General features: G+C 64.5%; 1 protein-coding gene across 1 annotated transcript in view; it reads right to left on the reverse strand.

Annotated features, from left to right (window-relative positions):
* EHMT2 (euchromatic histone lysine methyltransferase 2) overlaps positions 1-1,405 on the reverse strand; it is a 28,342-nt gene that overhangs the window by 12,642 nt on the left and 14,295 nt on the right. Inside the window, exons 8-10 of the mRNA XM_006154299.3 lie at positions 649-763; positions 392-493; positions 27-175 (exon numbers count right to left, since the gene is read on the reverse strand). Coding sequence (XP_006154361.1) covers positions 27-175; positions 392-493; positions 649-763 — 366 coding nt within the window. The remainder of the gene's footprint in view (positions 1-26; positions 176-391; positions 494-648; positions 764-1,405) is intronic.

The raw sequence follows: 1,405 nt of genomic DNA on the forward strand, positions 1-1,405 counted from the left end.
CCGTCTCCCCCGGCCCACAGGCCCACCTCTCCATCCACACTCTCGGTGGCCATGCACTTGTGCCCCGCTCTCTCACTGATGCGGTCGATCTTGGGCGCCTCCATGCGGCAGCTGCAGAGGGGCAACTCCTCGAACCCGCGCTCCGTCTCCAGCGAAGATGTGTCATTGGACACCCCTTGGGTGGAGGAAAAAGGAGCTGAGGGGGGCCCTGCTCCTCCCTGGGGGGACCCTGGCGGGTCCTCTCACTCCCCCCTATCTCTCCCTCCATGCTCCAGAACCCCCAAAGCCTGGCCCTGGACAGGCTGGCTCTGGTGAGGTTCCCCTCCTCCCCATTCCCTCCTGCCCCGAGGGCGCCCCCTAGTGGCTCCTTGTCCCAGCAGTTGGCAATTACCAGCGTGGTTGGGGGACAGGGTCCCCTCGCTGGGCAGCTCCAGGGACCCCAGAGGGACCTCCATGTACTCACTGGGGCCTGAGGAGCCCACACCATTCACTCCTGACACAGAGACAGAGAGAGTGAGAGTACGAGCTCACGGCGCCTGGGGCGTGGGTACATGCGGGCGTACATGCGTGAGCGTGTATGTTCGTGCATGCTCTCTGGGGCTGGGAGGGGCTGGAGGAGGGGACCCAAAAGCAGAGGAGCCCCCTTACCTCGTGGCTCCTTGGCCCGTGGAGGCTCCCGCTTCCGTCGCTTCCGAGACGGCTTTACCCACGGGCTGTCCTTCCGCCATCTCTTCTTGGCCTTCCGCCGGCCACTGGAGCCACTCTGGGGAGGAGGGAGTTAGGGACCCTGGACGCCAGCCCTGCGGGCGCCCCTCCTCTGAGGACTCAGACCTCTGGCCCTCGGTCCCTGCTCCTCTGGAGATGCCAGCCCTGGTGCTTACTCTATCTGACTGGTTGCCTGACTCCTCGTCTTCCTCCTCCTCCTCCTCTTCCTCCTCCTCCTCCTCTTCCTCCTCTTCTTCCTCCTCCTCCTCCTCCTCCTCTTCACTCAGTTGTTCAGCCAGTGCTTCGACTTCAGACTGGGAGAGAGACAGAGTGGGACTGGGAAGACAGCGACCCCCAGGCCACAGCTCCCCCCGGGGAGAGCCTGGGTGAGGCAAAGCAGTGCATGTCCAACCCCAAGGCTCAGACGATGTGGAGGGATAAAGAGAACTTCCCCCCGCCCCAGGGTGGCTTCCTGGAGGAGGTGAGTGTGCTGGGAGGAAAGGGCTGCTCAAACAGCTATGAGGGGTGAGCCCCATAGCACGGGTTAGGTGCTGCAGAGGGAGCCAGATCCCACGTGGCTGGCCGCGGCTCAGGCCCTAGGCTATTAGCGTGGAAGACAGGCTGGGCGTGCGCGTGCCCGGCACTGAGCAGGTGAGAACTGCGAGGTAAAAGACCGTGTGTAGGCCGGCCCCTCGGCGGG

This window comes from Tupaia chinensis, unplaced genomic scaffold, assembly GCF_000334495.1.
Source record: "Tupaia chinensis unplaced genomic scaffold, TupChi_1.0 Scaffold000403_1, whole genome shotgun sequence".
Classification (NCBI taxonomy): domain Eukaryota; kingdom Metazoa; phylum Chordata; class Mammalia; order Scandentia; family Tupaiidae; genus Tupaia; species Tupaia belangeri.